General features: G+C 42.5%; 1 protein-coding gene across 3 annotated transcripts in view; it reads right to left on the bottom strand.

The window, feature by feature from the left end:
• pde8a (phosphodiesterase 8A) overlaps positions 1–13,175 on the bottom strand; it is a 143,828-nt gene that overhangs the window by 77,224 nt on the left and 53,429 nt on the right. For all 3 annotated transcript variants that reach the window (XR_009508444.1, XM_059953143.1, XM_059953142.1), the window contains exons 2-5: positions 5,162–5,218; positions 1,935–2,125; positions 992–1,051; positions 277–334 (exon numbers count right to left, since the gene is read on the bottom strand). Coding sequence is in view for 2 of the 3 variants with exons in the window: in XM_059953143.1 (XP_059809126.1) it covers positions 277–334; positions 992–1,051; positions 1,935–2,125; positions 5,162–5,218 (366 nt within the window). In the remaining variant the exon portion in view is untranslated. The remainder of the gene's footprint in view (positions 1–276; positions 335–991; positions 1,052–1,934; positions 2,126–5,161; positions 5,219–13,175) is intronic.

Genomic DNA, 13,175 nt, shown 5'->3' with positions numbered 1-13,175 from the left:
CCAAATTAACATATTCCCATCATTGCAACTATTGCACAATTACAAAGGAAGAACAAAACGTGAATGAAGGGTTCTCACCCTGCACCTACCACCCAACAACCTTAGTCTTTGCCCCGCCAGGATTTCAGGTGTGGGGTATTATAGATTGTAGATTCTTGATTTAAGTATCCACTGTGCCCACAGCTGGGGCTTCCACCAGCAAGCCATCAAGTATTCCCAATGTGAATAATCTGAAGGCCAAGGACAAAGGACAGAAACAAAGAACCAACAACCTACCCGTGTGAATCCTGCAGTAAGCAATGGCATCACAGAGACTTCCTCCTGATCCTTTTGTCTAAAATGCAATGTCATTGTAACATTAAAAGATTAGAAAATGTCAACATATAAAAACAAAGTTAATCAGCGAGTTTCAAATTAAGTCTATCTAATGTTGATCTGTTGCTTAAGAAAGGCTTTAAGAATAAGCCGGGCAATTATAGGCTGGTCAGCTTGACATCAGTAGCGGAAAAGTTATTGGAAGGTTTTTTTTAAAAAGGGAGAGTATTTGGATAGACAAGACCTGATTAGGGATAGTCATAATGGCTTTGCATGTGGTAGATTCTATCTAACTAGACTTACAGATTTTTTGAGAAGGGTACCAAAAAGGAAAGGCAATGGATGTTGTCTACGTGGACTTCAGCAAGGCCTTTGATAAAGTTCCGCAGATGAAGCAGATCAAGAAACTTCAGCTGCCCAGCATTCAGGATGAGGTAGTAAATTAGATTCAACACTAGTTTCACGGGAAACCCAGAGAGTGGCATATGGGATAAAGGCCTTCATTAGTCAGGGCACTGAATACAAGAGTAGGGGGTCTATACTTGAACTTTGAATGGCGGAGCAGACTCAATGGACCAGACCGCCTAATTCTGCTCCTATGTCTTATGGTCTTAAATAATAGCAGCCTCACTGAATGGACTGAGGCTCTCAGCTCCAGCATCAATAAGATACTTACAGTTCTTTGGCAACAGCAACAATGACAGTGCCTTCTGATGACTGTGTTGCTCTGATAGACCTGTAAGTAATGATATAATTGGTTTATTTACCAGCAAATCCAAAGATAAGAGAAATCAGTTATACTGAACTGTGCAACAGAATATTTAATTAATAACTATAGTTATAGCTTGAAGATTTAACGGAGTAAACAGACAAGGAAAAAAAACTGAAAATATTTCATACTGAGCACCAGAACCCTATTCGTACATGCATGCACCCCACATGGGACTACACACTTAAACCAGAAACATTATGAAATGAACAGCTAAATAAAGCATTAACATTTGCCATGATGTACCCAGGATAGAGGAGTTCATACACCAGAGCCAGAGGAGTGTTACAAGTTTAAATTACGAACAATAAAGTTCTAGGGGTAAAAAACAATGTTCAGTGTTAGAGTGAGGAAATGGATGGAGTGGAAATGCTCAACATCACAAAAAAAATTTGGGTGTGTATCTTAATGACACCTGACTAGAGCCCTCAAATAAAATGTCACTAAAAACAGAAGTGTACTAAACCTCTAGAAGAGTGAACAAGGGAGATGGTCTTTTATCTGTTAGCAACTAACAGATAGAGATCAAAGTAACATCAAAAAGATGTCTTTTCCCACTGTCACAACCGCAAAGATCTTTAGCAGCGTGCATATTTTTAAAAATTCTTTCATTATTTAAATGAACCATGATTTTCCCATAAACCTGAACTTATTTCTGTTCTTTCAAATTGTAGGTGGGGTAAGGAAGGCACTGAAAAAGTTCACATAGTGAAGAGGTAGGTGTTCAATAGGAAACCAATATCAAGCATTAGAAACAGTCTGGTAGCTAGCACTAACAGCTGCATTCAGGAAAATAACCTGCAAGCATAACAAGTCTCCAGTCTGTACAACAGTCAAAGAAGCTACTCACAGGCATAATGCCTCCGCATCAAAATTCTTGGAATGCCTGTTGTCTATGATGACGATTTCATGATTTTTGTCCAAGAAGTATCTCAGTGCAGCCTCTGGTGTCTGTACCACATTGCACTTGTACCCTGCCCGATCACATGCCCAATAGAATCCAGCACTCTGGCTATCTTCCCTGGGAAACACTAGAAGGACCTGGAAGACACCAGCTTTATACAATTAGCAGCACAAGTTAATGCAGCAACTTTACAGGACAAAGTACCTGCCACAGACTTATTGAACATAGTAATATCAGAAAATGCCATATCCATCTATGAAGAGTCAATTGTATGGGTGAGTCAGTATGGGTGGAAGTCAGGAAAAGGAAGGGAGCAGTTACTCTACTGGGGGTATTCTATAAGCCCCCTGGTAGCAGCAGAGATACCAAGGAGCAGATTGGGAGGCAGATTTTGGAAAGGTGCAAAAATAACAGGGTTGTTATCATGGGTGACTAACTTCCCTAATATTGATTGGCACTTGATTAGTTCCAAGGGTTTAGATGGGGCAGAGTTTAAGTGTATCCAGGATGGATTCCTGTCACAGTATGTTGTCAGGCTGACTAGGGGGAATGCCATACTAGATCTAGTATTAGGTAACGAACCGGGTCAGGTCACAGGTCTCTCAGTGGGTGAGCATCTGGGGCACGGTGATCACAGCTCCCTGACCTTTAACGTTATCATGGAAAAGGATAGAATCAGAGAGGACAGGAAAATTTTTAATTGGGGAAGGGGAAATTATGAGGCTATAAGGCTAGAACTTGCGGGTGTGAATTGGGATGATGTTTTTGCAGGGAAATGTACTATGGACATGTGGTCTATGTTTAGGGATACCTTGCAGGATGTTAGGGATAAATTTGTCCCAGTGAGGAAGATAAAGAATGGTAGGGTGAAGGAACCATGGGTGACAAGTGAAGTGGAAAATCTAGTCAGGTGAAAGAAGGCAGCATACATGAAGTTTAGGAAGCAAGGATCAGATGGGTCTATTGAGGAATATAGGGTAGCAAGAAAGGAGCTTAAGAAGGGGCTGAGAAGAGCAAGAAGGGGTCATGAGAAGGCCTTGGCGAGTAGAGTAAAGGAAAACCCCAAGGCATTCTTCAATTATGTGAGGAACAAAAGGATAATAGGAGCGAAGATGGGACCGATTTGAGATAAAAGTGGGAAGATGTGCCTGGAGGCTGTGGAAGTGAGCGAGGTCCTCAATGAATACTTCTCTTCAGTATTCACCAATGAGAGGGAACTTGATGATGGTGAGGACAATATGAGTGAGGCTGATGTTCTGGAGCATGTTGATATTGAGGGAGAGGAGGTGTTGGAGTTGTTAAAATATATTAGGATGTATAAGTCCCCGGGGCCTGACGGAATATTCCCCAGGCTGCTCCACGAGGCGAGGAAACGGATTGCTGAACCTCTGGCTAGGATCTTTATGTCCTCGTTGTCCACGGGAATGGTTCCGGAGGATTGGAGGGAGGCGAATGTTGTCCCCTTGTTCAAAAAAGACAGTAGGGATAGTCCAGGTAATTATAGACCAGTGAGCCTTATGTCTGTGGTGGGAAAGCTGTTGGAAAAGATTCTTAGAGATAAGATCTATGGGCATTTAGAGAATCATGGTCTGATCAGGGCCAGTCAGCATGGCTTTGTGAAGGGCAGATCGTGCCTAACAAGCCTGATAGAGTTCTTTGAAGAGTTGACCAGGCATATAGATGAGGGTAGTGCAGTGGATGTGATCTACATGGATTTTAATAAGGCATTTGACAAGGTTCCACACGGTAGGATTATTCAGAAAGTCAGAAGGCAAGGGATCCAGGGAAGTTTGGCCAGGTGGATTCAGAATTGGCTTGCCTGCAGAAGGCAGAGGGTCATGGTGGAGGGAGTACATTCAGATTGGAGGGTTGTGACTAGTGGTGTCCCACAAGGATCTGTTCTGGGACCTCTACTTTTTGTGATTTTTATTAACGACCTGGATGTGGGGGTAGAAGGGTGGATTGGCAAGTTTGCAGACAACACAAAGATTGGTGGTGTTGTAGATAGTGTAGAGGATTGTCGAAGATTGCAGAGAGACATTGATAGGATGCAGAAGTAGGCTGAGAAGTGGCAGATGCAGTTCAACCCGGAGAAGTGTGAGGTGGTACACTTTGGAAGGACGAGCTCCAAGGCAGGGTACAAAGTAAATGGCAGGATACTTGGTAGTGTGGAGGAGCAGAGGGATCTGGGTGTACATGATCCCTGAAAGTTGCCTCACAGGTAGATAGGGTAGTTAAGAAAGCTTACGGGGTGTTAGCTTTCATAAGTTGAGGGACAGAGTTTAAGAAACGCGATGTAATGATGCAGCTCTATAAAACTCTAGTTAGGCCACACTTGGAGTACTGTGGCCAGTTCTGATTGCCTCAGTATAGGAAGGATGTGGAAGCATTGGAAAGGGTACAGAGGAGATTTACCAGGATGCTGCCTGGTTTAGAGAGTATAGATTATGATCAGTAATTAAGGGAGCTAGGGCTTTACTCTTTGGAGAGGAGGAGGATGAGAGGAGACATGATAGAGGTGTACAAGATATTAAGAGGAATAGACAGAGTGGACAGCCAGTGCCTCTTCCCCAGGCCACCACTGCTCAGTACAAGAGGACATGGCTTTAAGGTAACGGGAGAGAAGTTCAAGGGGGATATTAGAGGAAGGTTTTTTACTCAGAGAGTGGCTGGTGCGTGGAATACACTGCCTGAGTCAGTGGTGGAGGCAGATACACTAGTGAAGTTTAAGAGACTACCAGACAGGTACATGGAGGAATTTAAGGTAGGGGTTATATGAGAGGCAGGGTTTGAGGGTCGGCACAACATTGTGGGCCGAAGGGCCTGTAATGTGCTGTACTATTCTATGTTCTTTGTTCTAATGTCATTGCATCAAAAGTAGAAAAAAATTGAGCGTATCAATATGTCTTAATTGAAGAGATGGGAGTGGTGGAGAGGCAGTGTCTGTAATAGGCTACTGACCAGACAAAGCCGGGCAATCTTTTCTCTTCAGGTCTTCCAGTTTCAACGATTGCTCATTGTCTGGAAAGCGAAGTTGAGGCTAACAATTGCATCAGTGAATGGATTTACTGAATGTCACAGCAGCACCATTCTCACTTCCATTTCATTCATTCTTATAATTACAACCTAAACTCAAGACCTCAATTCTCAGGTTTTGGCTTCATTACGTGTACCTGGATGGCTTCCTGTTGGATCTTCATTGGTCCGAACTGAATCTCAGTCACCGATTCCTGCGTACAGAAACAAAACAAGATTAAAAACCAACACATTTTTTTTTACATATAAACCCAAGTTAAACAGATATTGGACCCAACTTTACAACTCTGCAACATAGATTTTCACTGTATTCTTCTGGGAGAACGTAGGTGCACATCAGAATTGTCCCCATTTTACATCACTCCACAGACATACACAATCCTAAATTCCATTAACTAAAGATTCTAAAGAGAATCAATTGCGTGTTTGTGGGGAATGAGGCATCATAATCTAGCCTCTTCTCAAATTTAGAATTACCCATTCATTTTGGATTCATTCATATGCCACACAAAAATATCCACCCTTCTCATTTATAGCAGCTCTAGTTTGAGATACTTTGTGCTTTAGTTACTAATCAGAATAGGACACCCCTTTTGTCCAAGGTCTTCCTCCTCTTGACTCTGGAAAATGTAATTGTGCAGTAGAAATGTACATATCACTCCAGTATACTCAACTGAAGATTAAAATGTATAGATTAAGGACTGAACTAGTGTTGTAAGTATAAATTAACTTCAAAATAAATCTTTCAAAACAATTAAAGATCTTTCTGACCAGAATTAGAGATTAACCTTCATCCAAAGGGTTATAAAATCCTCACCCTTAAATAATTATTTTAAAATCAGAAGCAGACAAACTTCAGGAAACTCAAATAAATCAATCAGAATCAGGTTTATTATCACCTGCATGTGTCATGAGATTTATTAACTTAACGGCAGTAGTTCAATGGAATACATGATAATATAGGAAAAAAACTAAATCAATTAAAATATAAGCACATCAGAATCAGGTTTATCACCGGCATGTGACATGATATTCGTTAACTTAGCAGCAGCAGTTCAATGCAATACATAATTTAGCACAGAGAAAAAAATAAATAAAACATAATAACAAATAAACAAGTAATTCAATTACATATATTGAATAGACTTAAAAATGTGTAAAAACAGAAATACTGTATATTTTAAAAAGTGAGGTAGCTTCAAAGCCCATTTAGGAATCGGATGGCAGAGGAGAAGAAACTGTTCCTGAATCGCTGAGTGTGCACCTTCAGGCTTCTGTACCTTCTACCTGATGGTAACAGTGAGAAAAGGGCATGCCTTGGGTGCTGGAAAGGTCTTTAATAATGGACGATGCCTTTCTGAGACACCGCTCCCTAAAGATGTCCTAGGTACTTTGTAGGCTAGTGCCCAAGATGGAGCTGACTAGATTTACAACCTTCTGCAGCTTCTTTCGGTCCTGTGCAGTAGCCGCTCCATACCATAGTGATGCAGTCTGTCAGAATGCTCTCCACTGTACAACTATAGAAATTTTTGAGTGTATTTGTTGACATGCCAAATCACTTCAAACTCCTAATAAAGTATACCCACTGTCTTGCCTTGTTGATGACACCAATATGTTGGGACCAGGTTAGATCCTCAGAGATCTTGACACCCAGGAACTTGAAGCTGCTCACTCTCTCTACTTCTGATCCCTCTCTGAGGATTGGTATGTGCTCCTTCACCTTACCCTTCCTGAAGTCCACAATCAGCTCTTTCATCTTACTGACATTGAGTGCCAGGTTGTTGCTGTGACGCCACTCCACTAGTTGGCATTTCACACTCCTGTACACCCTCTCGTCACCACCTGAGATTCTACCAATAATGGTTGTATTGTCAGCAAATTTGTAGATGGTATTTGAGCTATGCCTAGCCACACAGTCATATGTATACAGAGAGTAGAACAGTGGGCTAAGCACACACCCCTAGGGTGCACCAGTGTTGATTGTCAGCGAAGACGATATGTTATCACCAATCCACACAGACTGTGGTCTTCTGGTTAGGACGGGGGTCGGCAACCCGCGGCTCCGGAGCCACATGTGGCTCTTTTACGTCTATGCTGCGGCTCCCTGTTGCTTTGGGAAATAATTGGTTGTGGCGACCCTTTTCCTGGCACATCCAAACCGACTCACAATTAGATAGCCTACGGGGGTTTGCGAGCACAGAGCTTTGGAGCCTCTGCGCCATGGGGGGCAGGTTGAGGGAGGCTTAAAAGTGAGGCTGAAGATTTCGAATAAAATTTTTTCCTTCGACTGCAGTTACCGACTCCGTGTCGTAATTTTAGCGCTGCGTGTAGCACACCGCTACATGGTCAGTATTTAATTAAAATGTATTTTATGTTAGTTTGTTAGTTTTTGAAATGTAAATCTAAATTTGAAGATTATGGTGATCTTGTACAATCTAAATAAGACGTTGTGGCGACCCATTTCCTGACACATCCGAACCGGCTCACAATTAGCCAGCGTTCAGGCTAAGGGAGATAGCCTACGGGGGTTTGTGAGTACGTGTCTTTTGCAGCATCCGCGCCCATGGGGGGCGGGTTGAGGGAGGCTTAAAAGCAAGGCTGTTTAGTTCGAATAAAGCTATCTTTGACTGCAGTTTACTGACTGCGTGTAGCACACCGCTACAACGTGTTTTTATCGCTGGCTGTCCAGAGGGGAGGTGCTGAAACGCTTTGTCGCGTGTCTGGAAGAAGTGAAAACTTTCCTGGGCAGCAAAGGGCTCAACTTTCCTGAGCTGGAACAGCCAGAGTGGCTGGAAAAGCTACACTTCATGGTAGACATGACAGCGCACCTGAACACGCTGAACACAGCTCTTCAACGGGGTAAGGACGTACAGCCCTGCACATGTTGGAGGATGTTTTGGCATTCGAGCGCAAGTTGACGTTGCTTGCCAGAGATTTACAGAAAGGCACATTGTCTCACTTCCCCAATTTGAGAGAGTTCAAACAAGGTCACGACATGATAAATTCGGAGTATTTACATTCTGCAATCATCGCAATGCAAACATCGTTTGGGAAGCGCTTCTGTGAGTTCAGAGAGGAAAAAAACACATTATCCTTCCCGGTCAGTCCCCTAAGCATCGATCCATCCCTACTGAATACGACTGCATTGTCAGGTGTGAGTCAACCTGAACAAGTATGATAAATATTTTAATTGCCTATTATTTTACGTATATTCATATGTTTTCATTGTTCAGTGAAATAGTCCTTTCATTTTTCAGGTTGACAGCTGGCTGACGTTATTTTTGGTTTGCTGCTGGCGGCAAATTTAAGTTTGGCGTTTTTCATAAATACAAGAAGGACTCAAATAGACGTTGAGTATTTTACTTAAAAGTAACCTTCAACCCAACGTCTTTTTTTCGGAGTTCAAAATGTTTTTGTTGCATGCAGAAATGTAATTTCGTTTTCTCTGCAGGAGTTCATCAATTTCATAAATGCAACACATTATAGTTTGTTTATACATAGCATAAAGGCAAAACAAAACGTTGTATGCAGTGTTATTTCATTTTAAATGTCAAACTGGTTTTGTGGCTCCCAGTGTTTTCTTTTCTGTGGGAAACGGGTCCAAGTGGCTCTTTCAGTGGTAAAGGTTGCTGACCCCTGGGTTAGGAAGTTGAGGATCCAGTTACAGAGCGAGGTTCAGAGGCACAGGTTCTCCAACTTCTCAATCAGGATTGTGGGAATGATGGGATTAAATGGTGAGCTATAGTCGATGAACTGCATCTTAACGTAGCTGTTTAATAAAAATAGTACAAAGCAGATAATATATATTAAAAAGTGAGGTAGCATTCATGGGTTCAATGTCCATTTTGAAATTTGATGGCAGAAGGGAAGAAGCTGTTCCTGAATTGCTGAGTGTGTGCCTTCAGCTCCTATACCTCCTTCCTGATGGTAATAATAAGAGACCATATCCTGGGTGATGTGGAAATAAGTAAACTACGTATTCTGATATGACATTGATTTACTCGAACTGAGAAAAAATGGAATTCATTCCACTTAGCGACAAACCACTCATTTCTATCCTTACCCAGCCATCAACTGCAGACATTCTAGACCACAAATCACAAAAGGAATACCACGGACAAGTTTCACAGCATCTGACTTGGAAAAACGTTGTTGCCTGCTCATTGGTACTCGATTTAAATTCTGAAACCCTTAACCAGATGCACCAGCTTCACCACATGAACTGTAGTGGTTCCAAGTGGCAACTCAGCACCACCACCAGCACTGTAACATCTTATGCTTTACTGAGGAGATACCAGACCAAGCCATCGAACCCATCAGGTTCTCTGTGTTCCGAGTGGACAGGTCTTAAGACCTCTCTGAGAAAAGTAAAGGTGGGGGAGTATGTTTCATGGTGAACAATGCTGGTGTGACCCAGGCAGTGTGCACACCCTCAAATCCTTTTGCTCCCCAGATCTGGAGTACCTTATGCTGCTACGTCAACCTTTCTAGCTGCCGAGAAAATTCACGTCTGTTATTATTACAGCTGTGTACATTCCACCAAAGGCTGATTTCAACCTGGCTCTCAATGAACTTTGCAAAACCATCAATATCCACAAAAATCACACACCCAGAGGCTGCTTTCATCATTGCTCGAGATTTTAACTGACTTGCTGACTAGAGCTTACCCAAAGTTCTGCTAACACATTGAGGTAAGCACACAGGGAGGAAGAATACTCAACCACTGCTACTCTCCTTTCCGCAATGCCTACAAGGCACTTCTCCGCCCTCCATTTGGAAATTCTGACCATTCCCATCTTGCTCCTGCCCACCTACAGGCAGAAATTGAAGCAGGAAGCACCCATAGTGAAAACTATCCACTGCTGGTCCAGCCAATCAGACTCAATGTTACAAGACTGCTTTGATAGCGTCAGCTGGGAGGTATTGAGCTGAGTACATCTCCAAATACACAGAGGTGGTCACAAGCTTCATTCTGGAGTGCATTGAAGATATTGTTCCCCAAAAATCAGTTCAGGTCTACCCAAACCTGAAGTCTTGGGTAAATAGTTCAGTGCACATTGCCCTCAGCGCAAGGGATAAAGCCTTCACCTCCAGTGATGAACAGGAGGTCAAGAGATGCCACTATGATTTACGTAGAGCCGTCAAGCTGGCAAAATGGCAAAACAGGGACAAAATCCAGTCACAACTCTGTGACAATGACACACACAGCATATGGCAAGGACTACACAACATCGCCATCTCGCTCCAGAATGAGTTAATTTTTTTTAAACACACTCGATTCGAGGTTGATAGGACTGAACCCCCGAGGAAAGTCGCTGACGAGACCACAGTCATCTCCAAGGCTGGGGTACATAGAACATTCCAACGTGTCAATAGCCACAAGGCAGTGGGGCCAGATGGCATAGCAGGGCGCGTCCTCAAAGTATGTGCAGAACAGCTGGCTGGTGTGTTTATAGACATTTTTAATCTCTCCCTTTCCCAGTGTGTAGTGCCCTCTTGTTTCAAATTGTCCATCATTGTCCCTGTACCCAAGAAAACCAAGGTAGCATGCCTGAACGATTGGCGCCCTGTTGCATTCACCTCAATTATAAGCAAATGCTTTGAGAGGCTGGTTAAAGACTACATCTGCAGAATGCTGGCACCCACACTGGACCCCCTACAATTCACCTACTGACAGAACCCATCTTCTGATGACGCCATAGCCACAACACTACACACCATCCTCACTAATCTGAAGAAAAGGGATGCATTAGAATGTTATTCCTGGACTTCAGTTAAGCACTCAATATGATAATTCCCTCCAGACTTGACAGGAAGCTCAGAGACCTTGGCCTGCATCATACCTTCTGCAGCTGCATCTTAGACTTCCTACTGGTGGGAAGGATGGGCTCCCTCACCTCTGCCACTCTGAACACAGGTGCCTCCCCCCACCAGGGTTGTGTTCAGAGTCTCCTTCTCTACTTCCTTTACACCCACAACTGTACTCCTACACAGAGCTCCAATCTGCTGATCAAATTCACAGATGACACGACTTTGATTGGCCTTAATTCTAACGGTAAAGAGACAGCTTGCAGAGGAGAGGTTGACACCCTGACACAGTGGTGCCAGGATAACAACCTCTCCCTCAATGTCCAAAAAACAGAACAGCTGATTGTGGATTACAGGAGGAACTGAGACAGGCTCAGCTCAATCAATATCAATGGGTCTGCAGTTGAGAGAGGGAGTAATTTCAAGTTCCCCGGTATACACATCACTTAAGATCTCACTTGGACTGTACTTACCAGCTTTGAGGCAAAAAAAAAAGCACAGCAGCATCTCTTCCACTTCAAGTGACTAAAGAAGTTCAGCATGACACCCCCCCCCCCCCCCCCGCAGATCCTCAAGATCTTCTACAGTGGCATTGAGAGCATCCTGACTGGTACGTGAACTGCACCAACCTTGATTACTGGACCGTGCAGAGAATGGTACGGACAGCCTTGTGCATCTGTGGATGTGAACTTTCCTCCATTGAAGACATTTAGAGCAGTAAATGCATAAAGGAGGCCTGGAAGATCACCAGGGACACCAGTCATCCAACCATAAACTGTTTCAGCTGCTTCCATCTGGCAAACTGTACCACAGCATTAAAGACAGGGCCAACAGTTTTCTACAAGCCATTAGACTTTAAATTCACTTGTCTGTACATTGAAACAGAGTCATAACACAAAGAATTTTACTCCCTCATGTTGTAGAATGGATGCAAAACTTAAATTCTATATTCCAAATAGAGACTATCTCAAGAACCAGGACCAGTGGTTTGCCCATGACTCACATTGACTCAGCCAATAATTATGAGTGTTGCATCATATACAGTGCTGTTTTTGGATGACATATTGAAATGTACCCTGAAGTACATGGATATTATATGAAAATAATGAAAGGGAATTAGTCTCTGATATATATGGCCAAGCATTATCCATTAACATAATCAAAATCATCAGGTGATCAGTAATCCTGCTTGCAAAGGGATTCAGTAATTAATAAACTGAAGTATAAAATACTTAACTGCAAAATTCAAAGCCATCGAGTGTTTTGGGGGTATTCTATAAATGAGCTGGAGCTTGTACGTGAGGATATTGACAATGTTAAGGGATAAGGAATTGTTAAAACCAAGCTAATCCAAGTGAGCAATTACATTGTTGAGGTACAGCATGTTTTAGCAGCAGTGGTTAGGAGACAAGCCCAACACAATTCTACAGCCCACATTATTGGTCAGCAGCCCAAATCTAATCCATTTGACAGAAAACTTTTCAAAGTGTTACTCAGTCCAAGGATAGTACAAACTATAGCCTGAGGCCTTCATCTCCAGGCCGAAGCATCTGTTGTGGGGAAAGAAAAGTGAGTGTGGAAAGGAGTTGTAGATTCCTGCTTGCCCTTCTGAAGCAACAGTATACAGCATTATTTTTGAACAAATTAGCTTCAAAAAGTTAGCACTATATTATTCCATGTAATTGCAAAGAGCAATTTTGTGGACTGGGGGTGTATTCCCTTCATCTAACAGAAAGGTTCATGATTTTTTTATATACCGTAAATTCCGGACTACAGAGCGCACTTGATTAAAAGCCGCACACTCTAATTTTAGAAAGAAAATCAATTTTGTAGTTGGACAGGCCGCACTGGATTTTAAGCCGCAGGTGTCCCACGTTGTAATATGAGATATTTACACAGAAAGATATTACACGTGAGGATTTTTTAACTTTTAATTAAATCCGTATGGTAACATAAACAAATACATATTGCAAATGCTTTTTTTCAAACAGTGCCAGTAACACAGCTACTTTTAAATATACATACGTATTGGTAACACACAAATTACATTGCATATACTTTTTTACTGAACAGTGCACGAACAACATTCCAGTATCTCCTAACGACTGGTAAAAAAAAATATATATACTGCAGCCTACCAGGAAAAGTTATTGATTGCCTTCTTCAGCTTCCTCCGCTATCTTTGTTTGAGTGAATGTGTGGAAGTTAGCAAGTTTTTCCTTGTGGTCAGGAGGGAGCTGCTGACACAGAGTCGTGCGTACCCTGACGGACAGGCCTTTTCGTCTCATAAAACTGAAACACCACGATGGCCCACCTCTAAAATCTTCGATTTTCATTTTGGTG

This window comes from Hypanus sabinus, chromosome 28, assembly GCF_030144855.1.
Source record: "Hypanus sabinus isolate sHypSab1 chromosome 28, sHypSab1.hap1, whole genome shotgun sequence".
Lineage (NCBI taxonomy): Eukaryota > Metazoa > Chordata > Chondrichthyes > Myliobatiformes > Dasyatidae > Hypanus > Hypanus sabinus.
Note: the sequence above shows the minus strand (reverse complement) of the source record. Positions and strands in the feature narration are given on the sequence as shown.